Source organism: Carassius carassius, chromosome 4 (genome assembly GCF_963082965.1).
Source record: "Carassius carassius chromosome 4, fCarCar2.1, whole genome shotgun sequence".
Lineage (NCBI taxonomy): Eukaryota > Metazoa > Chordata > Actinopteri > Cypriniformes > Cyprinidae > Carassius > Carassius carassius.
Window position 1 is genome coordinate 23,104,143 of NC_081758.1, and position 27,993 is coordinate 23,132,135.

General features: G+C 38.4%; 1 protein-coding gene and 1 long non-coding RNA gene across 2 annotated transcripts in view; one reads left to right on the forward strand and one right to left on the reverse strand.

The window, feature by feature from the left end:
- LOC132139523 (uncharacterized) overlaps positions 1–27,993 on the forward strand; it is a 318,882-nt gene that overhangs the window by 30,787 nt on the left and 260,102 nt on the right. The window lies entirely within an intron of this gene.
- Positions 1–27,993, reverse strand: part of LOC132130847 (extracellular matrix organizing protein FRAS1-like) — a 135,373-nt gene that overhangs the window by 19,539 nt on the left and 87,841 nt on the right. The window contains exons 25-48 of the mRNA XM_059542691.1: positions 27,640–27,780; positions 27,332–27,472; positions 26,949–27,219; positions 25,657–25,741; positions 19,655–19,975; positions 16,598–16,757; positions 16,299–16,474; positions 14,096–14,212; positions 13,476–13,590; positions 13,006–13,143; positions 12,486–12,518; positions 11,029–11,160; positions 10,555–10,683; positions 10,205–10,452; positions 9,961–10,112; positions 9,125–9,287; positions 8,896–9,028; positions 8,274–8,458; positions 7,591–7,747; positions 6,822–7,085; positions 5,735–5,923; positions 5,514–5,633; positions 5,236–5,415; positions 2,300–2,424 (exon numbers count right to left, since the gene is read on the reverse strand). Of these exons, the coding sequence (XP_059398674.1) occupies positions 2,300–2,424; positions 5,236–5,415; positions 5,514–5,633; positions 5,735–5,923; positions 6,822–7,085; positions 7,591–7,747; positions 8,274–8,458; positions 8,896–9,028; positions 9,125–9,287; positions 9,961–10,112; positions 10,205–10,452; positions 10,555–10,683; positions 11,029–11,160; positions 12,486–12,518; positions 13,006–13,143; positions 13,476–13,590; positions 14,096–14,212; positions 16,299–16,474; positions 16,598–16,757; positions 19,655–19,975; positions 25,657–25,741; positions 26,949–27,219; positions 27,332–27,472; positions 27,640–27,780 (3,875 nt within the window). The remainder of the gene's footprint in view (positions 1–2,299; positions 2,425–5,235; positions 5,416–5,513; positions 5,634–5,734; positions 5,924–6,821; positions 7,086–7,590; positions 7,748–8,273; positions 8,459–8,895; positions 9,029–9,124; positions 9,288–9,960; positions 10,113–10,204; positions 10,453–10,554; positions 10,684–11,028; positions 11,161–12,485; positions 12,519–13,005; positions 13,144–13,475; positions 13,591–14,095; positions 14,213–16,298; positions 16,475–16,597; positions 16,758–19,654; positions 19,976–25,656; positions 25,742–26,948; positions 27,220–27,331; positions 27,473–27,639; positions 27,781–27,993) is intronic.

A 27,993-nucleotide genomic window follows, 5' to 3' on the forward strand; every position in this document is an offset into this window, starting at 1 on the left:
GGTAACGTACCAAACGCAATATATTCTTAACATTTGTCGAGTGACCTAACACTTAAGAGTAAGATAACTAACGCGTCAAGGCGAGTTTTCTACTTTAAGTTTTTCTACTTATTTTTTTCGAGTTTTTGGCGCGCTGACCACGCACCAAAAAACTTAGGAAAAGAGCTCTCTGTTGCAGCTCAGCTCCGTACTAGCTGTCACGTTGTGGTGGGCTTACCGTACGAAGAGAGTGCAGGCTTCATGGCCACTGCAAAAGAGCCGGAGAGCCCCGGAGGACAGGGCCGTCCTCCTCATCCGTGTGCATGCGGAATGTGGATTTCTGCAAAAGATTCACACGGTCTCTGCATCTCCTGCTTGGGTTCTAAACAGGCTCAGGGAGCGTTGACCGACCCCGAGGGCTGTCCCCACTGTGCAAAGTTCTCAGTCAAAACCCGAGAGCGAAGGCTTCGTGTTGCAGTAGCTGGGAAGTTGGTTCAACCCAGAGAGGAACCGATGGATTGTCCACAGGCCTCCAGCTCCTGGGGTGAGAAGATGAAGAATGTTTGGAGATCCGTTAGCGGGAGAGGAAGATGACGGTGACGAAGTTTTGTCGACCATTCTCGAGGACGAGGATGACGATGATGAAGATGCTATTCTTCCCCCGATGCAGTCGCGTCCGCCGAGTGCACAGGATGAGAGCTCACCCTCCCCTGTACAGACGGATACAGATCTTATCGAGGTCTGTCGCAGGGCCGCGGCTAGACTGTCGATCGACTGGCCATCCCAACCAGCAGATAAAGGAGCTGAAAGAGACTTGTATGACGGAAAGAGACTTCCGTCACGTCTCCCTCCAGCAAGGCAGTTTTTTCCAGCCATCCCGGCTTGTGTGGCTGAAATGAAGAGGTTTTGGGATAAGCCTTTTTCCCACCGAGTACCTGTTAAGGGCTTCTCGAGGCTAGATGTCCAGGGAATGGAGAATTTGGGGATGGCAGATCCTCCCCCTGTAGAATCATCTGTGGCGAATCATTTGCATCCGTGCCGCAGGGCAACGCTCTCTTCAACCGGGGCTTCATTGCCAGGGAAAACAGAGCGCTTCGCCGCCGCTGGTCTTTTTACAGGACCTTCTAGATAAGGGCAGAGCCTTTTCTACGGTTAAGGTTTATCTGACGGCTATCTTGGCTAGTCATGTGGGTATTAACTCGGGTACTATTGGCCAGCACCCTCTCGTCTGTCGGTTTACACCCGGTATCGAAGCCGCTGGTCCCGGCCTGGGACCTGTCCGTGGTTCTGAACGCGCTCTCAAAAGCCCGTTTTGAACCCATTGATAAAATTGCCTTGAAGCTACTAGCTCTAAAGACGGCTCTGTTGCTCGCTCTCACTACAGCAAAAAGGGTGAGTGAACAACATGGTTTATCAGTTCACTCCTCCTGTATGATGTTCGCTCCGGGTGTTCAAAAAGTCACTTTTAGAACTAACCCTGCGTTCGTACCCAAAGTGTTTGATCACGCGGGGGCAGTTCAATCAGTGAACCTGCTAGCTTTTCATCCACCACCCTTTGCATCCCCAGAGGAGGAGAGGTTGCACACTTTATGTCCTGTTCATACTCTGCATATGTATGTTCAGAGAACACGTACACTTCGTAAGAGCAATCAGCTGTTTGTCTCGTGGGCTGATTCTTACAGAGGAAGACCTATCTCCCGTCAACGCCTTTCCCATTGGGGTGGTGGAGGCTATCGTATTATGTTACAATAATTCTAATTTGGAGCCCCCAATAGGACTACGAGCACACTCTACTAGAAGTATGGCCAGTTCCTGGGCTCTGTTTAGAGGCATCTCTATTCAGGATATTTGCGCGGCAGCCAGCTGGTCTTCTCCGCACACATTTGCTCGTTTTTATAGACTGGATGTGACAGAGCCCTATCTGGCCCATTCAGTTCTAGAAGTAAGTAGTCCCCATTGAAGTAGTCCCTACATAAGGTCATGATTACGAGCTCGTTGCATTCTTTTCTGTTAAAAATAACAGTAGACAGTAGTTGGTGAATGTTGATGCTTATCCTAAATAATCTGATCAGAAGCATCCCCTCCTATGACCCATGATCTGTCTGTATGTGTATTCAGAGCCAGTGTGCAACGGACTTTCATAATAATAAAAAACTGTGTTAACGCGCAATAAAATAAATGTCAGTGTTAATCAATGAATAAGTTAATGCAATATTAATGTGTTAACTTGCCCAGCCCTAATAAATAAATAAATATATATGTATATATATGTAAATAAATGGACCCCACTGAATGTGTGTGTGCATGTGTATGTATGCACCTCATTGCCCCCGTCAGATACAGTGAAGGTGAAGTCATCAGAATGTATCTCCTCTTCACTGGTATGAACATACTGAATGTTGCGGGAGGCCAGGTCAGCCTGGGTAAACGTGCTGATCCGTGTTCCTGCAATGACATCAAACCTAGAAAAACTCCCCAGTGACCATGTCCACCACTTCATATTTTGCCCTTGGTATTAAATAATAATGTAAACTCACTTGCTACCATTAAAAATATCCCACATGTCAACTGAAATGGATGAATAAAACATGCACTACTGCAGAAATCCAATTGAGTGCGATCCGGGCATCGCCAAGAGGGACAGAGAGGAAAATAAAAACAGATCTTCACCCATGAAACCCCCTTATATGATGCTCTGATAGAGATCTATAGGCTAGATCTCATCTAATGAGTTCTCAATCTTCATTTGAACATGATGTTTAGATATAAAACACACTATATATCTTCCACGCATTGCCTGGCAGTTGTGGCCAGCTTTTATAAATGTACTCCTATGCCCAAACAGAACCAGGGCTCCAGACTATAAATATATATTGTGATCTCACAGGCTTGACGGTGTAGTATGTGTATCTGTGGATAAGTAGAGATATGTACAGTATAAGATACAGGCTAAATAAGATGTAGTGTTGGGGAAGAAACTTTCAAACTGTAGCTTGCCAACATATAAGCTATCCATAATTTAGTTAAACTACTCTTTTGACACTAAAAGCTTCAAATAAAAAGTACCTAATTGCATTGAAGCTACATAAGGGGACAACATCTTATATAACCAGGGCAGTTGCTAAGCCCTTTTTACTAGGACACGAGCCCCAGTGAAATACTACTGTGCCCCAGTAAAACATCATCAGTAAAAAACTCCTTGTCTGACAGTGGAGATTATTTTATACTGACCAGAGAACCATTTTCCTTCAGAATATTTAAGCATTTATGTTGTGTGCCTCAGCAATCATGTCAACTGTATCAGAACTAGTGATACCAAATTCACCAACGAATCTCACTTTTATGCAAATCGGTCATACCGGAGTGCAGAAACAATGAGAATCAGTTAATCAATCTCAATTAGGTTGATGGCATTAAACTAACAATATAATATTCTAATAATATTATATTACACTAGAGAGACAATTTATTAGAATGATTTATTTAAATGACCCTAATTTAAAACATTGGGGTAAAAAACTAGTTTAATTAACTAAATGAATAATAAACATTCTGCACAGTGACTCAGATCAAAACCGGCATTGTTATTTGAGATATGTGAACTGTCCGAATGAATGGATTCACTTGAATGAATTGCTATGCTGCATTTTTTCAACTTGTTCAGTGAAAATGGTTCTACAATTTGACATTTAAGAGCAGAGTTGGGGATAACGCGTTACACATTAATACATTTCTGTAATCAAATTACTTTTTCTGGTAACGCAGTAAAGTAATGAGTTACATTTTAAATTTATGTAAGTTGATTACAGTTACTTACTGTATGTCAATAAAATTACGTTACTTATGTTACAAATGCAGTGTTAAAATTATGAAGTAAAAATCATGTTTTGCACATCAGTATGCCCTTTAATAAATCACCGGAGAATGTTAGGTAAAATGCAGACGAGTCCTACAACATTTAGATGTAATGAAATCGTATTACAATTCGTATAAATCGGAATCACAATTCAATGATTATTTCTCACAGTGCGTCTTCTTCCAAAAACAAAAAGTAGCCGAGATGAACTTGAATCTCTATTTGTATATGGAGGTGATGTGGACATTTACATGTACACGCATCTTAAGCCTGTTTTCGAGTAAGTGTAATCTTATACGAGCAATGTGTGTGGACACATTACAGGTGAGCTCAGATGGGAAAGACTGAACCTCACATCGGTTTCATATGGATTATTTTTAGCAGAGAATATTTGTTTTTGACATGACTTCATTTAATAATAGACAATTCAAACTTTCTTTGTATAAACTGTATTTCTCGGGTCATTTTCTTTCATTTTAGTGAATCGTTTCAGTAAGATATTCACGGAGACTAAATACAGAAAGCACACCCTATTTGTTTTCTTTATTTAAAAAAAAAAGTGTTGTAGATTTTGGGAGATTAGGCTATAAACATAATAGGCTACTTGTGTATTTTCTCATTCAGTATTAAATTTGAACTTTAGTTTCTCTTTGTAGTGTATTTTTTAGGCTGGATAATTTGAAAAGTAAAGTAAACTTGAAAGTAACAAAGTAACAAAGTAAACTAATTAGTAATCTGATTACTTTTTAGTTGCTGTAATCAAATTACAATTTTAAAGAAGTAATTAGTAATTAGTAAATTGTAGTGGATTACTTTTTTTGAGTAACTTACCCAACACTGTTTAAGAGTGAGTTACAATTTTTGTTACTATTCGGTTGTTAAGTGATGACGTAAGAAGCGCTGTTTCCGGGTCCAAGCCTCAACTCGCTTCACTGGAGAATACGACCTCAGCAGCCGTTTATGAGCACCGTTTATTCATATTAATAATTTAAGATAAACGCGTTCAAACTTAGGGTATACACTACAGACTCCGTGCTCATAGCGTCCCAAACACAAATAATTTTTATATTTTTTTTTATATTTATATTTTCATTGTCTGGCTATCTGGGATTTCGGTATGGAGTTAAGGGTTAAGATTATAACTTTTTCGCTAGTATTCTATCACATTGTGAGTTTATATTAGCACCTTTTGTTGTTTTCTCGTGGTAACTGATAGAGTATTTGGACACGGAAGCGCTGCTAACGTGACGTCAGACTTAACAAGCGAATACAGTGATGCTAAATGGAAAAAGTAACTTGTTATAAATAGTCGCATTATTTTGAAAGCTGGGTTACTGTTTTGTTACTGAATAATTTAGTTTTACTGTTGGTTCGTCACTCCCAACATGTTTTGTCTGTACCTGGTTTGCTGGAATGTTCTAGATGGCCGAGCTGGGGCTGTTTGGTGACTCTGTAAATGAGTTCATCTGGTTCACTGTCCTGATCTGTAGAGGACAGCTGCAGTGTTGTGATCTTCTTCAAGGTGTTCTCATCCATAACCAAACCCTTATTAACCACCACTGTGGGAGGAAGTCTGTCCTCTGAGAGAGAAAATAAGATGAGGATGTACCTAAATAACTTTCTCCTAACATTCCTGAACATGACTCTTTCAATGTCCCAAAATACTTTCTCGGCTCACCCAGAACACTAATGAAGAAAGATTGGTCAATGGCTCTATTTCCCTCAGGATCTTCCAGGTTGAACTTGAAAGAGAAGCTGCCTCCACTTTCTCCCTTTTCATGAATGTATTCCACATGTCCTGACAGATGAGGCGCAAAACCACATAAGACAATGCATCTCTGCTTAGAAATTCCCTGTGGATGATTATGTATGAAAAAGAGACAGCAAAGGAGGAAAAACCTTTGGTGATATCATCCTGAGTAAAGCTGGTGACAGGTCCTTTGACGGATATCTGAGCCTTGTTTCTGCCTGTATTCAGCAGAAGGGAGCCCATGCTCAGGTCTTTAGTGAGGGTGAACCGCAGTTTAAGGTTATCTGAATCTACGTCCGTCCCTTTCAGATGCTGCTCTGTGATCTTAGATGAGGAACCTGTCGGGAGGAATGAGCAACGGTAACAGAAATGATACAGGCATTTAAAGTATTTATTAACATCAACTCAGTCTAACTAGATAGGAACATCTTTGTTTCAATTGGTGCATCATAATCAAGTGAGATCTGTTTGGACTGGAGTGTGAGTCTGGCAGAGAGAGATTATCAATGCATAATGCCATAATTTCGGTCTGGTCTGCACACAAAGCTGTTAATTTGTATGTGCTTCTTTTATGTGAATTTGATTTGCTTCTCATCCATCACTTTTTGTGTTTGACAGATGGTTTGAAATTATATGAAGCTGAGTGAATTATTCATTTAAATTTTTGGGTGAACTATTCCTCTAAAATGACTCCAGGAAAGTGATATCAAGCTTTGTTTTTTATTAATTAATTAGTTTTTTTGTAATAAAATCAAAATGGAAATCGCAGAATGTAACTTTTTATTATTTAACAAAGCAATGAAAACTGAAAGAACAAATTACATTTTCGTTGTGTTTTTAATTCTTCACACAACTTTTGTCATTCAATAAACAGCCAAAATAAACTTTATCATTTTAAACATAACCTCAGTGCTAATATCACTGGCTCTTTTCCTTTGCAATATTTACTATTAAGTAGAGACATTTGTATATAACACTGATTGATGATCAGCTAATGAGGGGTTGGGGCAGTTGCAATAGTTTTAAATTGTTTTGGAACATGACAAAAAAGTGATTTTTATTTTACTGTATGCTAGAAAGACATAATGTCAGTCTATTTTTGTTAGTCTGTTTTTTCACTCATTTCAGAAGAAGTTGAGTAGTCTGATATAATGATGACTACTAAAATTAGCAACCTAACCAATCAGGGATGTTTGGGATGTGTGCAAGGACAAAGTAATGTAGCTGTTTCTTGACCTGCTGCAACCTGTAGTCCTCTGTTGATTGTGACTCTAGGGCCTTCTCGCTTCCTAATATCCATGCTGAACTTCAGACGGCCGGTCTCTGTGTATATGCCATCTGTTACTGAAAACTGGATCTCGTCTGTCCCAGGGCCACGTCCGTCTGGAGTGTAGACCAGCAGCTCATCTAGAACATCCTGGTAAGTAAAGGTGGATCCTTGCTGAAGAATCCTGCCGTTCTCTAAAGGCTGAGAGTAGAACTGCCTTCTGCGTAGCTTCCCTATTGGGACACACACACAGAAGCATTGCAAAGAAATGAACATTATTGCTACATTCCTTGTCATCAAACACAGTATAAACACATATAAAATAATGCTTCTGCTTCTAATTTTTTTAATAAATGTGCACTTGACCTCTAATGGTCGCTCAATGTCATTTTTTGTGTAACTGCACTGCTGTCATAGCACTCTGACGTGGTGACTGTATTTCAGTTCTGTCAGCTCCATTCCTCACTTGCAACTCCTAATAAAACTGCTGTGAACACCTTGACATGTGTCCATAAAAGTTTAACCAATGAAGCCCTGTGGGTCGTGGCCTTTCCACCGACTCTCTAATCAGTGGCAGAGGCACAATGACAAGAACATGAATCAGCCACACAGGAGCCAGTCGGAGCAGTTATGTGACAAATAATGGATGTTTTCTGAAGGCTGGCCATGAATGAGCAACAGATTGGGGAATGAAGTGGGCATACGAAGCGTAATAGAGAGAGGAAGACAGGCACTGACCATATGACGGCTTCTTGAGGAGGGTGAGGAGAAGGTCATTTTCAGGTGTGTCTTGGTCCAGCACATTCAGGGAGGAGTTAGTGATGACCACACCAGAGTTCTCCTCAACTTGGATGCTGTTTACTGAGATAATTGGGACTCTCTCTTCTTTGGTGTGCTATAAACAACAGCAAATAACATCTCATATATAAACTTGACAGTCAGGAAGGAGAGACAGGAAAAAGAGGGGAATGGGGACATGATGCAGACTAGCTTTGAATCTGCTTCCCACTGAGCCAGCGGCTCCAACCATCAACCAATTTTAAAAGATTGATAAATGAAGAAAAATCAAATTACTTGTAAGTCATCTAAAGTAACAGCAAAATGCATTTTGTAAATGTATTCTGGAACATATTCATCAAAGGAACACCATGCAGTCTTAAGCCCAAATAATACTTAAATAGTACACTAGGGTGTGCATACAGTGCACATGATGTTAATATCGTCAATGGCATAGTATGCGCATGACGTGTGCAGTCCAATTTCTTTCTTTTTTTTTGTAAACTTTGTAGACTGACATGTGCGCCTTGAATTTTTAGCAATCATTCTTTTTGCCCACATGGTGACAAAACTAGCCCTGGCTAAAACTACTGAACTACAGTGAAGTACGCTGTATACTTTGGACTAAATTGTTTCAATTATACCTGGATGTCTATGGTGATATCAAAAGCCTCAGTTTGACTTGATCCATCACTGATGTAAAAGCTGAAGACATCTTGGCGGATGTTAGCTTGGCGGATGTTTTGAACGTAGAAGATATGATCTGAGGTGAGGTCTTCTATAGTGAAAGGGACGTCGGGGCTGATCACGCTAGATCCACCAATCGCTGCTGTTGAACAAACATAACACTTTGAGCTTGAGTGTAGTCTCGTAATTCTGGAGACTGCATTTCACTGGGAATATTGTTTCTGAGCCCAATATCCAAACAAGTAATTGATCTTGAACAAATAAGCAACTTTCTAGACAAAACAAGAGAGTGTGACTGTCAGCTGCAAAACAAGAAATTGATAATATTTATGAATAAATGGCCGTGAAACCCAAAATCCTGAAGATAAAACAAGTGTGTTCTTAAAGTAGATACATCAATCTGAATTTCACACATCTACAAATCTCTGTCACAGCAAATGAGTGCTTGGCTCATTAATAAAATTACACCATCAGCAACTCTTAAAAAAAAAAAAACATCCACAAAGTGACTGGGAAATGGACGCTAACATACAGTGATGGAAGGTGATATATTACATTTATATTACAGATCAGATTCACCTTGTTTTGTGTTCTCAATGAAGCCATACTTTGGTGGGCTGATAAGCCACACTAGCAGATCCTTTCTGGGTGTGTCTGGGTCAGATGCAATAATGTGATTGGCTGAGAGCTGGACTCTCCCTCCTTCCTGAACCTTTACAAAAGAAACACCATAAAGAGTTTAGGAATGCTAAAAGAACCAGATCTAAGACTAGCTGATTGGTGGAGGTGAAGTGGGAACTGTTCTCACCTTAATGCCACTGTGCACGGTGACAACAGGTGGCTGCCGCTGGGTAGACGTGATGGTGATAGTGAACATCTGGTTCTCCAGACGATTGTTCTCACCATCATAGACAACGAAGTGGAAAATGTCAGTGACAGGCTGGTTACCCGTTTCAAAGGATGTAACATACCTTTGTATATACATAAAAAAAAATATTTCACACTATTTTCAACCTTTTTCAAATGCTGAAAGAGTTAAAACGGGAAAACATTTAGAAAAATTGCTGTAAACAAAAGGTAGATATTCCATCTGCTTAAAAAGCAAACCACCAGAGGATAATGCTCAAATAAGGGCAAAGATGTAATCGCCTGAGAGAACTGTTTTACATTTCAGCATTTTCTCAGCAGGGCTCAACAATTCAAAGCAATTAAAGAAGCTTGTGTTGTAATGCATGTTGAGGCTCCCCAAGCACTTCAACTCGCCAAACATTTTACATGCCTCATTTATAGAGTCTAATATTAACACAAGCTGAACTAGGAATGACACATTACTACTGGTAATGATCTAAAAACACACTGACACACTGATATGCAGCAAAATTGTGATAAAAATGAAAGTAATACTATTTAAAATCAATTATCAATAAATATATGAAATTAACAGAGCTGCTATGAATATAAAATACATCTGATGCAGGCAGGATTATTATAAAACTAAAACTGTAAAAAAAAAAAAAAAAAACTACTAAAACCTTAAAAATTTAAATGAAAACAGAAAATGTAACAATTAAATTAAATTCAAAATATTAATTAAAAAAACTAGATTAGTAGTATCTCAATCATTCTAAAGTGCAGGGTGTTTACCTGATTTTGTGGTTGTTGATGTCCTCCATTGTAAAGGAGGAATATTCACTAATTTCCTCGCGGTCTGCTTCAGTCTTGGTTTTGGTAAGGATCCCATACATTGGTACAGAAACTAACTGCACAAAAACTTTTTCGTCGGGAGATTCAACATCCTACAAGACATTGGCAATTCCTTTTAAGCATATTGGAGTCTACCAATTTTAACTTTTATTTTCAGTTATTATCGGAACATATCATTCCATACCACATAAGCTAACTGTGAACGTCTAATGATGGTGCTGCTCTTCTCCGCCACCTCCATTGACAGCAGGGCCTTAGGGTCACGTTTGGGTGCGTCACCTTTGACCTCTGACACCAAGACCTGCACCACGATGGAGGTCATGGAGATCCCGTCCGTCACAGAGAAAGTCATGGAGTCCTCCTCAGTGGTGAGACCCGCATGCTCATACTGCAGAACATTCCTGGTGACGTCACTGGAGGTGAAGGTGTCCCCTGAGGTGAAGGGGAGTTTTGATAAATAAACTAAAATAACTGAAGCCAGAAAGTGTATTAAAGAAGAACACATTTGAAAGAACCAAAAAATGCTGTACCTACCATTAACCATCTGGACCTGGGAACCAAGGTCCACTCTCAGGAGGGTCCCGTGTAGCGGCCCCTCCACCAATTCAAACTCTAGATCTTCAGTGGCCGTATCAGCATCTGTCACTGCTAACTGTTGCCTACCTACATGACATGGAAACAAGTCCATGTAAGATTAAAAGGGACAAATTTTATGTTTATTTTGTGCTAACTGATGTTTTACTGGCACCTAACAATATGGATGCAACAAAGATTTTCAAAAACTGCGGTATTTGCGCTAAAACATTATCTGTTTATTCAAGGCATAAAACTGTCCAAAATACAGGTGTTAAAAAGTGAGCGACTAGACATATGATCTCATGTGAAATGATTGAAGTCTAAATCACTAATCAGATTTTTTTGTGTGTGTAAAACTTTTTTTAATAATACTGACTGGGCCTTTCAAATACGAATTCATTTTAGCACTTAAGCCAATACACGTGTCCTTACCCACTGGTGCCCTGCCGCCGAGACTGACCTCCAGCACCGGATCCAGAATCTGAAAGACCGGGGGCTGCTGATGATTGTCCAACAGCAGAATAGCAAAGTCCATCTCTGGAGTGGTTTGCTCTCCATCAGAAACTGACATAAGAAAGGGAGTAGCAATAAGTCACACACGCACAAGAGCACTGATAACCTTCAGGCCAGTTCTGTCTTCCGCACTTCAGCTCAATACAGCACAGATGAATGAATGCAACTTAGACGCAGGAAGAATGAATCAGACAAAGAGTAAGAGGGAAAGAAAACAGAAAGAGCTAAAAAGAGATCTAACATCATCTCATTCTCCATTAGCTGAACATTAGATGTGTACTACAGGGACAACTTCGCGCACACAACTATTCAACAGCTACTCAGCATTCCTAGTAATATTATTTATTCATAAATATCAGCAATGAAGGGCCATTTGATAAGTTTCGAAATCAGTCTTTTAGCTGCTGTAACCTTCAGAGCTCAAGCAGCTGTGTGACGTGTATACATTTGTAACCATGGTATCCTAGTATCCTCCAACATAACCCTTACTGTCTGCAAGGCAACACTGCATTGATATTCTGGTAAGGGGTTTGTTATAAACCTTTAGTATTAACATTAAAGTAACATTAAGTATTAATCTTTTGCTATTACTAAAGGATAACTCATATTAATTTATGATTTTACAGTTGGAAAAAAATGGTAGTAACCAGTAGTAAACATTTTTTAAGAGTAGAAGTAAAGAAGTTGTTTTCTAAATCAGTTACAATTTACAAAACAAAGACCTTGATCCTGTCAGAACAATGAAAAAGGAATAAAATTAAAACATTAGAATTTTAATTCCGCATGCTAAAAGATATATGATGCTGAGCCAAGATCCTCAACGTTTTATGACCCTGTGTTTGTTGTTTTCCTTCAGCTGAGTATATATATATATATATATATATATATATATATATATAAGTTGAGTATTTGTATAAGGAATAAAAAGCTCTTTTAGCATCGACTTCTAATGCTGCTGTTCTTCTCCAGTCATTCATGTCACTCTATTACTAACAGCACTAAAAGGAGTTTGTCTGCCCTACAGTGCCCTGTTTCCATCCAGACAGAGAAGGGCATATGAGGAGTCACAGCTCTGATTCATGGGCACTGCGAGAAGAAGATGGATGCACAGTCATATCCTGCTGTCAGGCGGAATATAGCATATGGATGGACATCAAAAAGAGAGAGGGAATCATATTCCCTTTTAGGAAAGAGAAGGTCCCATAAATAAATAACAGCAACACACCAGGGAATGTGGGATAAGAAGCACAGAGGGATCTGTTCATGGTGTTTCAGAGGAAGAAATTAATTCTGGGTTTGCTGGAAGCATGTAAGGTAAGGGAGAATAAGACAGAGTCGCGCAGAGGGGGTTAGAGAGGCCAAAAGTGATTATATACCTGTGAAATGGAGGCTCACTGACTCTGGTAGACCTGCAGCAATGAAACAGTGTTAGTGGTTACTTTTCACAATCAACTGCTAACAAAACACAATTATTAGAGCGCAGGATGAGAAATTATTTCATATTTAAATGGTTAAACTGGAAAGCTGAGTTTTACAGACTCATGCATCCATTGCAGAAAAAAAACTCTACAACTAAAAAATGTTTAGTGACTGAAATTTTTAGTGGATTTAAAAGATCTATAAATAAATGAATTTGAGAGGCTTCCTTGAAAACTTGACATCCAGTTACAGTAATAACTGAAATATTGTGAATTACATGACAATTATATTGTGAATGCAATTTAAAGTAACTGTTTTCTATTTTAATATTTTAACTTTTAATTTATTGCTGTGATGGAAAGTTTAATTTTCAGCAGTCATTACTCCAGTCTTCAGTATCACATTCTCATTCTAAATCATTCTAATATGCTGATTTGGTGCTCAAGTAAAAAAAATCGTAATAAAGTAAAGACTAACCTGTAAATGAGTACTGATAAAGCTCCTGAAGGTGGGACGGGGCCTGTGGGGGCCTGTAGATAATTTTCCCACTGTCTACATCAGCCTGTGTGAAGAGACGCACATGATGGTAAGGTCTGTCCCTGTGCTCCAGCGTACCTGAAAAAGGAGAGTGACATCATCATATCAATATTAATATAACAATCAGTTCGGTATTAGAAGCTTAGAAATTAAACGAAATAGAGATTGATGGATGAATTACGTTTATTGAATTTATAGTTTATTTTGCTTCCACATGCATAATTTGAAGTTACTCACAATCATCTTAGATGTGAAATATCTACCCTTCCATTAAAAGTCTCAGCAAGATTGAACTTTGGAATCCTCTACTCTCTATTTAATGGTACAAAAAGGAGAACAAAGCAAAACTCTCAGGCTTCCATTATGCCTGTGAGTGTCCTACCCAATGACGATAATGGAGGTTTAGTTACCGTGGCCTGAGGTAAGTGCTTTGGTGATGTTGTAGACAAGCTTGTCGCTGGGCGTCTCAGAGTCAGTGAAGGAGAGAGCCGAAGGAGATATCACAGTCACACGATCTTCCAGTGCCTGCACACACACACACAGAACCAAAAACATTTTACACTCATGAAGACAATAAAGTTTGAATATTGTATGAATTGAGTCAAGTGTTTTTCTTATGTCTTTGAAAGAAGTCTATTGGGGGGGGGGCTAATGCCATTCCATGCATTCTGATTTATCTACACTGTTAAAAAGTTGGATTCCCAAAGATTAAAAAAAAAAAAAACAGTATTTCTGTGCCAAATACACTCCTTCAGGGTTCATATAAGTTTTAGAATTTTTTTTTTCTTTTTTTTTTAGTATGGCCCTGTATGACATGATAAAGAGTGGAATTCCCTATATGGGCACTTCTCCCGGAAGAGCGCGAACACACAGCAAACAGATTTTGTGGAAGTCATGATAAATTTTTTTAAGATTCTTTAATGAATGAGAAAGTATTTTAACAGAGGAAAATTAAAAAACAAACTTACATATTTCACTTAGAAGTTAGGATAACACTGGATGTTAACTAAAACCTAAAGAGACATCTTACAGTGATCTGCAGGTCGGCTCCAGGTGCGAGCTGAGGCAGGCCAGGGGTCTGAGGCATCACTCCTATAGTGAAGGTCTGCGTGTCACTCAGAGTTTCTGGAGAGACCTCACTTGAAACCTACAAACAAAAGCACATGCCCATGCATTAACAGATGTTTATAAATGTATAAATAAATATGTATACATGAATAAATACCATACCACAGTGTACATGTACTTATTCCCACTATAAAATATAAGCTGTCTCATGAACAAATTTTAACAATTCTATGACAATAACTGGCAATCATCAATGTACTACATAACTAAAATCAGTACATCAATACACATCATATTTTTGAGATTTTTAATTCACTCTGTGACTGTCATTAATTCAAATACAAATGAATTTCAATAGTAAAGTCTAGTCTTGAGCAGACAGCTAACAAATAGGCTGAAGCACTTCACGGTCATAAACACACCCCTGAGGACATAAACTGAACCATAAAATCTCAAATCTTATTTAATGAAGTCTGTGGCACAGGATGCAGCCTCAGGCAAGACGAGAAGAAAAAAGAACAAACAAGAAGAAAATGCTATTTTCTTGAGGATGACAAAAAACTGTGTCAAGAGTCATTAGGGGTTCAAGCTGCTGAATTAAATGTGATTGAATGTCCTTTAATGCTGCTTACACTGATTTGAAACTGCATTTGAAGACAAATTAGCTCATTTATACCCAAGTAATGCAGTGAGGCTGGTTAAGGAGAGGTAGAACAGATGGACAAATTGGCCTAAGAGTTTGCAACAGAGCTGAAGTAAAATAGAGAAAATAGTCCAATTGTCACACTTCACTCGAGGAGGAACGAGAGAGAAATCACAGGGATAATCCACAACGAGTGGGCCAATCAACAAAAACAAAAAAACATGAAACCGAGCAGAACTTCTACAGATTAAGACATGAACCACTGCCATTTGCGCTCCTCATTTGGGAGTCACGCTCATGGTCTTCGCAGTCAAAAGTGACCAGACCCCTGAAATGTAACTTTTCTTTTCTTCAGTAAAATCAGTCTAATATATTTTTGTTCAATAATATTTTTTCTTTTGTATTTTGAGATAATTGTATGGTACTATTTTATGGGTTTTCACAATGAAAATTTTTCAATTTTAATGAATTTTAACAATTATTTTTCAATTAATGCAGTATTTCAGATTAAAATAGAGACTAGGTCTTTAAAATCCAATTTTTGAAGGCTGAATATGACCTCCTGATGAGAGCAAAAAAAAAAAACCTGTAATTTCATGATGTAACCACTAGATTCCTGTATAGGAGTCTATTGAGAGGATTGTGAATTCCCTAGTTGTTTTTATGCATAATTGTTTACTTTTATTAGGTTGTGGATTTAAATGTATATTAAGGCATTCTCAAAGACGAAGGTTTAAATTTTTTGCTGTTTTAAATGTTGATTTGAAGTGTAGGTTTTTGCATTATTATTATTACTACATTCAAACCTGAACACAGAAAGCATTTTGTTACATGAAACATTAAAATTCTATAAACAAAAAAATAAAAAATAAAGTAACAGGAATGCTTTATTAGAGCTTAACCCTTCTGGGTCTGATCTGATTTTAACCTCTTATTTCAGTCTTCTGAATCATTTTAGCTATATGGTTATAGCCATACCAATTTATTTGAGTATGTATAATTCTGTATGTGTGTGTCTGTGAGTGTGTGTGTGTGAGTGGATGTCACCCCTTCATTGCTGTGCAATTTTTTTCTGCACTGTGGGTGATCTGTAGATTGTACACACAAAAAGGTTTTTTCCAATTTCCTATTTATTTCCTATAGCCAGTCATTTTTGGCCGCAGACCATGAGTATGACTATTTTTTTACGACCACTTAACTTGTTTGAATAATGCCCTAAATTTGTGTGTGTGTGTGTGTGTGTGTCTGTGCACATACCAAGTGCCATAAAAGTCACCAAGTTTTGTACCACTCTGGTGAAGCTACGATTTTTTTTTAATTCAAAATGTAAAATTCTCTGGTCAGATATGATGGAAGACTGCACAAGTGTTCAACTGCAAATCAATATATAACACAAAAATAATTATTTCGAACCACCCAAAAGTAAAGTGGAACCTATGGATTTACATACTGAGCACCAGGGCTTTTACCAAAGCGACAGCATTTGCCTTGTTAAATTTAATGCTCACTTTGTGTGTCTCACCTGAAACTGAAAAGTGTCTCTCTGTGATCCGGATCCATAGTGTCTGTACCAGACAGTCCCTTCATTAACATCTTGCTGTGTAAATGAGCTGGTTGGTGTGGTGTCCTGAGCATCTGGGAAGGACTGCCATGCCTCCACAGGACCATCAGCAGGCATAGACACCAGCACAATCTCTCCTAGACACATAAACATATAAGATTCCTTTAGAAAAAAGCACTTTACCTTAGTTCATGGCACTGAATTGAGTTTAAAAAGAAAGACAGACATTAAGGAATGCTAGAGACAGATGATGAAGATACCGTATTTGGGCTGTCCACTCTCAGAATGAATAGTGTACAGGATTTCAGAGTCACTGGTTCCTTGGAACTGAGCATTGAGGCACTTCTTAGACAGCCGCACCATTCCTCCCTCCCTCACCCAGGTCCTGGGCACTGAACGCAGGTGAGGACTCAATCCAGCCTACAGGGAGACCATCATGCACAATTAGGATTAATGGAATGTTTATTTTAAGCATGTACCTTATAAAAAATAAGTTAAGGTTATAACTTCCTCTCACCAAGACTGCATTTATTTGATAAACAATAGTAAAAATTGTAATATTGTGAATTATTGTACAATTTAAAATGACTGTTTTCTATTTTAATATACTTTAAAATGTAAAAGTCTTTAGTGTTACAGTCTGATTTGCTGTTATAAAGAAACATTTCTTATTATAAATATTGGAAGCAGTTTATTCATATTTGTATGGAACCTTTGATACTTTTTTCAGGATTCTTTAATGTATAGAAAGCTAAAAAAAAAAAAAGAAAAGAAAATTGTACAAAATATTTCTAAGCAAAAGTTTTAATTTCTTAAAGAATTATCTTAAAAAGAACTTTCTTAAAAAAAATGGTTGAAGTTTAGGTTAGGTTTTTACAGTTGTGACGTTTTTGCAGTGGTTTAATCATTATAAAAGCACAAGATGATATCTTTCTTGCATTTTACAGTGAAAAACATCAAAGCTACAAGAAAATCACAAAGACACATGCTAATCATACATAGTCAGCTATTGCAATGCCAGGAATCTTTAGATCCTAACAGGGCTCTGAACATCCCAGCGCTAACTGAGGAGCTCATTGTGGTGAATAAGATCTTCTCAGGTAGTTTCATTCATATTACATTAAATTTCTGACTTCAATCGGAATTTGATGTTACTACATGAAACCATTTTTAGGTTACCTGCAAAACATATTGTACAGTGATACATAGCAAAGTTTTTTTTTTTTTAAGTGGTGGAGAAAGTAAGTTTTTGAGGTCTCCAGGCCACATTGAATCAAAGATCATTCACCATTGCTGAGCAATTACATGGATCAGGGACTACAAACACCAAATGACTTCTCTCAAAAAGGCTAATTGAAAGCCAGCTTCCTCTTTTATTCCTCTTTGTCTTCATTGCCGAAATCCCCACATATTATAGATCTTTTGAGATCAGGAAGCTTGCTCCCAAAGCCAAAGCCGCAATCAATAAAGAGGTCATTAACCCACAGTCGTCATGTTGCCTACTCAGCCTTCACCTCTGTCTGCTCTCAACACCTTGTGTTGCGGATGTAACTTGACTTTTCCACTCACTGGTAGTAGTGTGAGTGCAATAGGCCTTTATGCGATTCTGTCCAATAAAACTTACTGTGCAGGAGCAATAAAAAATAAAGTGCTATTGATTTAAAAACAGAGTGTTTACTGTGAAGCAGGGCTTCCATTAGTCAAAAGCCGCTTAAGATGGTAGATAACAGGCTGCAGCGGGGAACAAGGCAGGTGTAATCGGATGACACTACAGAGAGATGTGAGGATAAGGGTGTATGGAAAGGGGACAGAGCTAGCAAACAAAGTGCTGCAATCTGTCTAGACATCAGCAGGCTGAGGGCACGTCAAACAGTCAGAAAGCAGTTATTTCAAGCGTAAAAAGGGTGATGATGATTGTATAAGTGTGTTTGGATGGAAGAGGTATGAGAGATGTTCACCCTGTCATGAAGACGCACTGCACCCATTGTGTCTCAATGCACCTGCTCTGTCAGAACAATTGAGCAAAAATGATGCAAATGATGCAAAATTGCTGCATGATGCATATATGTACCATAGATACTTCTACAGGTTACATATTAGTACCTTAAGGTGTAAATATGATCCCGTGAGGGAAAAGACACAGTAGACATATGCTATGTGATCACAAACAGACCCCAACTGTACACTGTAAAAGTGTTCATCTTTAACTGAATGTGAACTTTTTCTATCTTATAACCCTTTGATTGATCGGGTTTCAAAGCCTAAATATTAATCTCACTTGCAAAGGATTCCATTCTTAAATTATAACGGAAGCTATATAATTTTATGCATAAAGAAAAATCTGTGTGCTGGATGCTGGGGCCTATCTCAGTGTCTGGGGCTGAAAGCATTTATGTATAAAGACCCATTTATAATTAATTATACTTAATTATTACTTATTAATAATATAAGTATTCATTTTGTAACATTTTGTTTCCAAAATCAAATAACTGGCTTTTTGTAATATCCCTATAAGCACATCATTAAAAATGAACCCTATAAACTTTTAATATAAACACATTTGTTTATCATTTCTAACTGTTTAAAAACAATAGGAAAAAATTTAAATAAATTGTGATATATCTCAAGATTTCTGACCAGTCCAAAAAATGTGCTTATACTGTATAATATATTAAAAAGTTAACTGAAGTCTAAATCTTAAAATTTCCACAGTTTCCACAACACTCCTTTCCAGTACCTTGGAATTTTGCAGACTTCAGTTTAAAAACCACTGGGAAAATCTATTTAGGTCTAATAAATTATGTAATATTTTTTTTTCAGTGTACTCTTTTTGTGTGATTTTATCATGACTGAGCATAAATCAAACCAAAATCAAGAAATGATGCAGCAGTAGCCTAAGGCTCCATTATCAAGATGTAACAGCGTCAGGTGGAGCGCAAGAATCCATAATTAGCCAAAAAATCCTTGATTTAAGTCCAAAATGCAGAAGAGCTGATGCCCTTTTTTTACATGACAGATTGATAGGCCTATAAACAATCATAGGTAACCAGTATTCTGTTGTTAGTTGGCAAAAACGGCACATTTATGATGTTTAAATTAATTCCCAATCACAGAAAAAATGAGAAATTAAACACATTTAGCTAATAACAGAGCATGTAATTTCAAAGAATATAAGACTCCACGATAAGCAGGCTATCACTTCACAAAACTCTGGTAAGTTTCATGAAGGATTACTTCATCTTGAAAGAATCCTTTTTGATCAGGCGAACTGTCACCTAGCAAATCTTTTTTTAGAGTAAAACCTGTCATGTCTGTACCTTTTGCGCAATGCTGATGTGAAACAGGATGTTGTGGTAGCTGTGCCCATCATTGACCTGCAGCAGAAGTCTGTCCTGGTCTGCTTCTGAACCGTCATGTACATACTGCAGCTGCTCACGCTCCAGGTCTTCCAGTTTAAAATGGGTCACCTGCACATCACCATGCATGTGTGTGAGGCGGCCATGTTGAGGTGGATCCAGAACCGTGATGAAAACGTCCTGTGGATTATCGAGGTCACTGATGTGAAGAATAGATCTGCTGATGATGGCTGTCTCACCAGAGTTAATGTACAGAATTTGGTTGGTGATCACAGTGGGTGGCTGTGAAAGGGGTACAAAAAGAAATTATAATAAAAATAAAACAATATTAAGATAGGATTCAAACCCCAGTTTCAATAAATCAGAGCAAAGAGAAAATATTATAAGAAAATATTTAATATTTTAGCCCCAATGTGCTTTTACTCTATTCTTTTGCATCTACATACAATATTTGTCCATTTTTATTTAGTAAATTAAGACATGCAGTGGTAAGAGTCCTATCAGTGCTCGACTACTGTTGCTCAAATAAAAGACAAATGAGGGAAATGAAAGGCTGATTTTGACACAATTGAGGTCCAAATGGAACTCGCACTGACACAAATGAATACAAATACAGTATGTTACAGTTGCTCCGGGACAGAGTGTAAGGATTCAACCTTACTTTATCTATCATAACTTCATTCTGTTATTTTTGGCCTAATTTTAATTTATAGTCAAAGAAAATAGATGGCAAATGCTGCAGGCAGATTCGAACTTGTGTTGTCCACATGAGCACCAAAGCATTTTACACACAATATGCCTTTTGTTTAAAGCAGTTCACACTAATGAACATTCATGATGTTGCTGCTGCACAGAGCTGTGGAGAAAATCAGGCTACTTTTGTTTACCACTTCACAGGGAAGACATGAGCAAACGGTACATTTCCGAAAACAATATTTTTCCTCAAGGAGCGATTATTGCATTTTTTTTACTCTCTTTCCCTTGTAGGAATAGATTTGCTGTCCTCTCTCTCTTCGCTCAAAGATACAGGTTCTATATTTTAGCTATAACTGTATGGAAGCAAAATAATGACTTATGTCTTTGAAACAAAAAAGCATGCTGAATAGCACTAACTGAAAAATAATGCATTGAATTAACAGTTCTTGCATTTTAATGCCTTGAATTTCCAGGGCTTGCATTGTTAGGTCCTGAAATTTTATATAGTTGTTAATTTAAGATGTGAATATTTCAATTAAAAATATTTCACACACCTTTTCATAATTAAAAAATCAATAATTCACATTCACGTTCCAGAATTCACTTCCAAAATATTAAATCGGTTAAAAATACGATGTATAATATTCAACAGGCAAATTTCGGTCCGTTTTATTTCACTTTCCAAATTCGCTTCCACAAATTCAGTGGTTAAAATTCGGCAGATAATTCGCCCTTTCACATCCGGGAGCTGCAGGAATAGCAGTAGAGCACAGAGGCATGATCTCTATCTACTGTCAGTCGCTAACCAACAGGTGGTGCAAGAGGCTGTTAAATAAGGCCAAAGCAACAGGTGGATTAAGTAATACAGTTACAAAAACTGATCTGCAGAAATTAAGCAAGCGCTAAGTAGAAGTTTTGATTATCGGGGCATGTGGAAAAGCTGATTGTGCGTATGTTTATTTCAACCTCTTTGCTGTTACCAAGTAAGCAGCTATGTTCAGCAGTTCCTTCATCTTGGCTGAGCTTTCAACGTTGTTACGGGAAAGGATGAAGCTGAATGTTTAGTTCTTGTCACATGACCCGCGGTGCGCTTGCGGCATTCTGAAAGTTGAGATGTTTTTAACTCGATGCTGTTCGGACGCGCCTGGAAAAAACGGGACCGCGTCGCACCGCGTGCGCATCGCGACCGCGTCGCTTCCATTATGAGCGCGCATACCGCGCGCCTACATTGGAAATAACGAACTTGAGCATGCAAAAGACGCGATAAGTGAACGCCCCCTAAGAACTGCGGTCTTCTACAGTACTTCAAATATGCCGTGGAGAATCACAGAAAGTGACCGAATTCAAGAACATTGTTGCAGCATCTCTCATGCAACGAATAAACACAGCTAACTTGGAGAATACAGTGGAAACTCCTCTTCTCGCGTCTGCCCTAGACCCTCGGCACAAACATCTCAGGTTTCTCGATGAAAAAATGAGAGAAGTAAGAAAAAAAACTTTATTTGAACATTATCAGAACATTTTCCTTGATGCAAGTGGTGCGGATGCAGCCGCCGTCACCAACGATAAAGAGGATGCAATAACAACTCGTAGGAAAAGGCTGGAAAAGGCTGAGCCAGTACTTCAGCGATGATTACAGAGAGTCCAGCCGAGACGAGTGGGTACAGTTCTTGCTGGAGCCATGTATTCCATGTATTCCACCAGATGAGGATCCCATTCAGTGGTAAACGAAAACACGAAGCGTTTCACAAAACTTATTCGCTTAGCACAGCGTTATTTGTGAGTCCCGTCAACGTCTGTGCCGTCAGAGCACGTTTTCTCCGCGGCCGTCCTTATTGTTAACAGACTAAGGAGCCGACTTTCCCCCAATCATGTTTACATGCCCGTATTTCTTAACAAGAACATTTGAAAGAATAGAAAAAAAGAAAAAAAGATTTGCTGACAGTTTAAAAGTTAAGTGTACAATAGCCTAATTGCTGCAGGCTGCTTTACGTTTTTTCTTTGTTCACTTATTATTATTTTTTTGCTTTTAATCTGTACTTTTATTTGTTTGCACGCATTGTTAAAGGTTTTCAGCTACAAAACACGATGTGTAATGTTCAAGCTTATTGTGTGTAAGCTTGTTCAAAATGACGAAAACAAATGTTGCTGAAAATGTCTGACTCATTAAACTTAATTTAAATAAACGAATATTCTTTTTTTTGTGAGCTCAAATAGTCGAATGTGATATTTGTGGAAAACGCCCATCCCTAGTTAGTCAGTCTTGTATCTAGCAATGTACTACAACTGTTGGAACATGAAAACCCTTTCCAGGGATCTTTAATATGTAAATGATTGTATACTGTAAATATATGAAGGGAGGTATTGGCAAAATCTCACCTGTAGAAAATCACTATGAGAAATACAAGATTAAGAATTTGACTCTGTTATTTAGAATTTTAATTAAAACACATCGGACCTTTTAACCCAGTCAGTGGAATTGTCAGACGGTCCCTTGGGTGCGGTAGCACGTCAATCATTTCTTCAGTTTACATTTTCAGAATATACCTAGATTGTTTTTAACTCATTTTTTTATGTTAATATAAATTGGTTGCATATTGTTAAAACTAATCATGGTCTTGATATCTTTGTGTGACTGTCGACTTTATAGACCAGTGGTAATGGAAATCAATTATAAAGAAAATGCAGCGCATTGGATTCTTTTTGATCCCATTTGCTTGCCTGTATATAGTTTGCATAATCCTCAATAAAATCTATTCTGAGATCTGAGGTCTTATATCACAGTATTAATTGACTGAGAAGCGTTACTCGTCATTGGGGAATCCTGGAGTGTGACGTGAGGGGATCCCCAGTATTAAAGCACAGCGACTCACAAGCCATGACACAAAGTTAGGCAAACTAAACAACCGAAAGCAATATGTGTCTTCCTTAGATGTAATGTTAGTTCTGTAATTCAGTGTTGGGTAAAACACCATTATAATCTCCTTTGAATGGATTGCCATTTTGAAATAAATTTAGTAGCAGAGCTACTGAAAGCGATTTTTTTGTGCTGCAAATCCATTTATCCTTTGCTGAAATTTCCGCGTCTTCATGGAGAGAACGCGTCATTGTTGCTTAGCCTCAGGAGCGCTTCTGCCCGAGCACTTTGGAAAAAAGGAGAAAGCGGCGCACATAGCCTTTTCCACGCGTTATTAGGCGCGATATGTGAATTGCCCCTTATTCATTCATTAATTATTTTTTAAATAAATTAAATTATTTTATATATATAACATGCACTTTTTCTTGTTCCGTAACTTGCGTTCATATCCACATCTGTCTGTATATAGTTTGCATCATCAGTAAGATTGTCTTTAAATCGCTGTCACTGTTAGTGCGCTGAGCCACGTGTTTTCTTTTCTTTAACAGATTTCTGAGGGAAACCGCGTGAAACCTTGAGCGTTCGTTCATATTTTACATCTGCTTAACTGTCTATATAGTTTGCATAATCATCAATAAAATGTATTCTGAGATCTGAGGTCTTATATCACAGTATTATTTGACTGAGAAGCATTACTCGTCATTGGGGAATCCTGGAATGTGACGTGAGGGGATCCCCAGTATTAGCCTACAGCACAGCGACTCACAAGCCATGACACAAAGTTAGGCAAACTAAACAACCGAAAGCAATATATGTCTTCCTTAGATGTAATGTTAGTTCTGTAATTCAGCGTTGGGTAAAACACCATAATAATCTCCTTCGAATTCTGCTTACTTGGTAACAGAAAAGAGGTTGAAATAAACATAGCACAATCAGCTTTTCCAAATGCCCCGATAATCAAAACTTCTACTTAGCGCTTGCTTAATTTCTGCAGATCAGTTTTTGTAACTGTATTACTTAATCCACCTGTTGCTTTGGCCTTATTTAACAGCCGCTTGCACCACCTGCTGGTGAGCGACTGACAGTAGATAGAGATCATGCCTCTGTGCTCTACTGCTATTCCTGCAGCTCCCGGATGTGAAAGGGCGAATTATCTGCCGAATTTTAACCACTGAATTTGTGGAAGCGAATTTGGAAAGTGAAATAAAATGGACCGAAATTTGCCTGTTGAATATTATACATCGTATTTTTTAACCGATTTAATATTTTGGAAGTGAATTCTGGAACGTGAATGTGAATTATTGATTTTTTTATTATGAAAAAGTGTGTGAAATATTTTTAATTGAAATATTCACAGCTTAAACGAACAACTATACTACATTTCAGGACCTAACAATGCAAGCCCTGGAAATACAAGGCATTAAAATGCAAGAACTGTTAATTCAATGCATTATTTTTTCAAATAGTGCTATTCAGCATGCTTTTTTGTTTCAAAGACATAAGTCATTATTTTACTTCCATATAACTGCTCACTCAATGGCAGGAAGTGAACTTATCAGTCCAGGAGGGGCAGGAATGTATTTTGGGTGTTATTTGTTGCAATGACATCCATTAGATTTCTGTAAGGGGGCTCAGGTTTCTCTGTGTGTGTGGCTGGTGGAGGTTAGACAGTGAGACACAAGTAGTTCTCTGGAGACTGTATCTATGAAGTGTAACTAAATGCTGCAGAGGAATGAGCAACAAAGAGAGAGAGAGAGAGAGAGAGAGAGAGAGAGAGACTGGGAAGAGATGCTGGGAAGTATGAGCCATAATGCCCTTCTCTGGGTGAGGGAAATGGAAGATCAGTCTATATTAAGGATGCGGACTATGGGTGTAAGCAAAGATGAGTATACAGCAGTATGGGTCCAATTTTACATTTCTATTTTACATAAGCGAAATCATAACCTGAAATTTTTAATAAAGGAATCGTGACACCCAATATTGCGACAACCAATTTGGACAGCCTTGCCTTAATTTATATTTTTCTTAAAACCTTTTTAATGTAAAGGTGTATGTTTAAATGTAGGGTGCCTCAACCTTGATTTAATCTGAGCAACAACAGGCGAGATTGTTTAAAGAAAAGGTTGTGCGAAAAAGCCCTAATATGCAGATAGTCTGGTCATGTTTTATGCAAATGACTAACCTTGGGCACACGGTCACTCATTCAGAATATCCCAACTTCATTAACATTAGAACAAGGTTACTCTTGTGCAGACAAATACGAAATAATCCATACAATTATTAGTAAATTAGACGCATAGCTCTCACATACTCCTATTTCTTTTGTTGTATTTGTCTTGTGACTGCAGAATGAAGCTCCATTACTCAGCGTTCTTACACAAGCTGTGTGTGTGTGTGTGTGTGTGTTTACCTGCTGGGAGAGTGCCTGCACTGGAACACTCTGAGGCTGAGAGTACAGCTGAGGATCTGCTGCCCTTAACATGAACTGCCCACTTCTGCAAAACAAGCCAACATTACACTGATGTGAACAGATTCAAGGATATAAATAATGAGTCAGGGTATGCCTACATTTCGCTACAAAATCTGAAACCATGTATAATGTGGGGACCAGCTAAAAGAAAACGACTTGGTAAACATACTAAATAATTTCCTACTGCTGAAATATCCACAGCAAATAGTGTCTTAATGAAAATTTTTAGCTCAGTCTCTAAACAATACCAGTCAATGGTAAATAATAGTTTCCATTTCACATTGTGACAAAACAAAGGTGTGTCTGTGTGCAAAGTGGAAGAAAACAACAGAAAAAGACACAATGAATAAAAGACTTAGAGAAGCAAAAGGCAGAGACCAAAATTAGAAAAAAGACTGAGTGGCTTTTAAAGAGAAATGATAACGACTGAAAAAGTGATACATCTGGGAAAAAGAGAGAAGAGGATTAAAATAGGAGTGAGAGTGTAAGGGCACACAGATCACTTGTTAATTAAACCACAGAGCTGAAGGGAGCGCGAGGAGCCATTAAAGAGATAAACTTTGAGAAAGTGGAGAAAAACTGAAGGTCAGCAGTTAGCCTGACTTAGTGACTGCCTAATGTGATCGTCACATATGCTGTGGCTCATGAGCACTGTGGGGTGTGTGTGTCCTGTCAAACGCCTCACCAACTTCACCGAGTTAATTAAAGCTAATGACTAGCACACACTACTCAAACTCAGTCCATCCCCCAAAACACACACAAACTCGAAACCCTCTCGCCTTAATATAACGCCGTTTTACTCCTGCACGGCATCTACATATGCAAAATCTGTCTGTCTAAGCAGAAATGGGCCATATCCCACAGGAATGACAAACGGAGTCACCTCCTAAAGTGATATTTCAAGAGATGAGGAATGAAATATTTTACATGGAATATAAAAAGTGAGTAAACAATATGTAATTAATGATTGTAGACTTCCATATATCATCTAGTCCACTGAACAGACAAACACACACATAATACACATAGATATTCACTCATTCTTCAGTTCATGTGATGCACTGTAATGCTGTTAATGACAGTGATGTATTTTAATGCTATCGGTGACAGAGGACATATCTCTTGGTCTCCCTATGAATGATATGTTTTAAATGACTTCTGAATATAAAATACATTTCTTGGGGAAATGAGCCTGGATTAATTCCGTCACTCCTTGCTGCACACATACTCACTTGGGCTGCTCTTCGTCGTGAATGAAGCGCACAGCTCTACGTTTGAGCTGAGTCAAGGTGAAAGTGTCGTCTCTGCCCAGTGCTCTCTCTCTGTCATTTTCCAGGACCACGAGACGGCCGTTACTGGGTGGCTGAAGGAGCTGGAGCAACATGCTTTCTGACTGGCTATCTGCATCCTTGATTGAAAGGAGTGCCGGATCCAGAGGCTTAACTCCACCAATTGGAACCAGCAGAGAGCCATTGATGTAAAGAGATGGAGCACGGCTGTTTGCTGTAGAAACAAAGGTGGATGTGATGTTCAAATCCTCAATAACAACATAAAAATGAAGGGTATTTATAGCCTTTATTTCTATCAGATATGTGAAGTAGAAGGTCCTGGTTACCTCGACAGACTCTTTTTTTTCGGTCAGCATAGTATCCGTGACCACAGTCCACGATGCACTGGCCACGCTTCAGGAAGGAGTTCTCAGCACAGACACGACACTCACCTGCACTCACACACTCCAAGCAACCAGCTGAGCATGCTGGGAAATAATCACAAACAATCTGTCATCAGATTCAGGTAGAACACGAGAGGGGACAGCGTCACACCATACTGAGCGTCTCTAAAATTAGCAGGTTTGTAAAGATGCCAAAATGGCCAATCTAGGCAATCACGACCACTCGCCCCGACCAGATACACAGCACTCACCGGTGCACTGACGGGTCGAGGCATCTAGAAAGTAGCGCTTGCCGCATTCCAGCACACACTGCCCGTTCAACATGGCATATGGCAGCTGGCAGCGTTGACATTGGCCATGAACCTGGCACTGCTCGCAATGCTCATCACAGCCTGTTCATGGAATAAGTAAGGTAGAGAAAGCTGAAGACAAAATCTGACATACTAATATTTTTAGTATTTACTACATTACATGACTCCAGTCTTCAGTGTCACGTGATCCTTACGAAATCATTCTAATATGCTGATTTGCTGCTTAAGAAACATTTAACAGTCAGTTGTGCAGCTTAATGTTTTTGTCGAAATTTTTTATTTTTTTTAGCATTC